Source organism: Emiliania huxleyi (genome assembly GCF_000372725.1).
Source record: "Emiliania huxleyi CCMP1516 chromosome Unknown EMIHUscaffold_1653, whole genome shotgun sequence".
Lineage (NCBI taxonomy): Eukaryota > Haptophyta > Isochrysidales > Noelaerhabdaceae > Emiliania > Emiliania huxleyi.
Window position 1 is genome coordinate 3,484 of NW_005200928.1, and position 1,634 is coordinate 5,117.

Below are 1,634 nucleotides of genomic sequence, written 5' to 3' on the forward strand. Positions count from 1 at the left end.
CAGCCGGTTTAAGCCAAAGTGAAGTAACTCATATATATCTGAAATCATATGAGTTACACCTCGGCCTTCTAGGAGCTGCTAGCTGAGTGATTGGCGCGCTAGAAGCCTCCCCGAGAGTGCCTCCCCGACCGGCCCCGAGGAGCTGCTCGGAACTCCAACTTTAACCCTTCATAGCTCCAAAACGTACCTGCGGATTTCTTCCCTATTGCTCCTGCATGATCTGTGGGTCCACCCCACTCACATAACCAAGCCTCAAGGAATGGCGTCTAGGCGTTCAGAAATAGTTTCTTGTACACACCTATACACATCAGACGACTCAAGGCTAGATCGCACATATTTGCTCTCGGCTCGATCGGTGTCGAAACACCGCTCTGACAGCGCTCACGAGCTACACAGCCGGCTGGTTGTCGTACCGATGCTGATCCTCGCCGCGGCCGCCGCTGGCCTCCAGCTGCCCGTAACCGCAGCACGGCGCAGCTCCATTCTCTGCTGCGCGCCTTCCGACACGGCCACCGACGCGGAGGTGGACGATGGCAAATCCGCTGCGCTGGTGGCGGACCTACGTCTCAGCGCGGCGCGAGCGGAGCGCGGCTTTCGCGTCGACGGCGCACTCGAGGAGCTCCGCCAAAAGGTGGAGGCGGTCGAGGCTGCCAATCCTGAGCCGGAGCCGGTCGACTCGCCGCTGCTGTTGGGCGAGTGGGACCTCGAGTTCACCGACGCGTTCGACGTCCTCAGCCTCGGTCTCTCGCCCCTCGAGGTTGGACGCATCTCGCAAAACGTCCGCGCCGGCGCCTCTGCGGGCGAGCTGCAGGCCGAGAACATCGTCGAGCTGCTGCCGCCGCTCTCGTCGCTCGCGGCGGCCGCCTCGCTTCAGCTGCCTCGCGCCGCGACCGAGTACTGCGTCGGCGCCACCTGCCGTCGCCTTAGCGGACGCCGCGTCAGCCTGGTCTTTTCGAAGCTTCGCGTGCGGCCGTGGCTTCCCTTTGTGCCGTGGGGCTTGCCAGACGGAGTGAGGCTGGAGGCGGCTCTGCCTTCGGCGGCCGTTGACGCGCTCGAGAGCCTGACGAGCAGCGCAGTCTACCTGGAGACGACGTACCTGGACGAAGGGCTGCGTGTCGCGAGGGGGCCGGGCGGCGAGATCTACGTGCTCGCGCGCAGGAGATGACGCGCTAGGGCCGGCTGGCGCATGTCGGGCGCGCGGAACGCCTTTGGGGGGTCGTGCGGCCGTCGGCGCCCTGCGCGTAGTCTCCCTGATGGCGTGGTGGTCTGCCTCATTATTTTTTCTTTTTCCTATTGCGGGGACTTCTCGGCAACTTCTCGTCCGTGGGATATCAATATCACTTATCTCGATTAGTAAACCCGAGACACAGACACACACACACACACACACACACACACACACACACACACACACACACACTTCGCCAACCAATCGGCCACCACTGTCACCGCTTGCGCCATCGCCACCACCGCCCTTGCTGCCGCCGCCCTCACCGCCGTCATCCTCCTCGCTGCCGCCTTTGCGGCTGCCATCATCGCCCCCGCCACCGCCGGCGCCACCGTCGCCACCACCATCCTCCTCCTCCTGATCCGCCGCTCCTTCGGGGAGTTCCGCCGCCACCGCTGCGCCACTT

At 63.8% G+C, this 1,634-nt stretch overlaps 1 protein-coding gene across 1 annotated transcript; it reads left to right on the forward strand.

Annotated features, from left to right (window-relative positions):
* Positions 1–415: 415 nt before the first annotated feature.
* EMIHUDRAFT_253308 (hypothetical protein) lies at positions 416–1,165 on the forward strand (the record flags this gene model as incomplete). Its single annotated transcript, XM_005784974.1, has 1 exon — positions 416–1,165. One exon carries the CDS (start codon positions 416–418, stop codon positions 1,163–1,165), a length of 750 nt encoding a protein of 249 aa, XP_005785031.1.
* Positions 1,166–1,634: the final 469 nt, after the last annotated feature.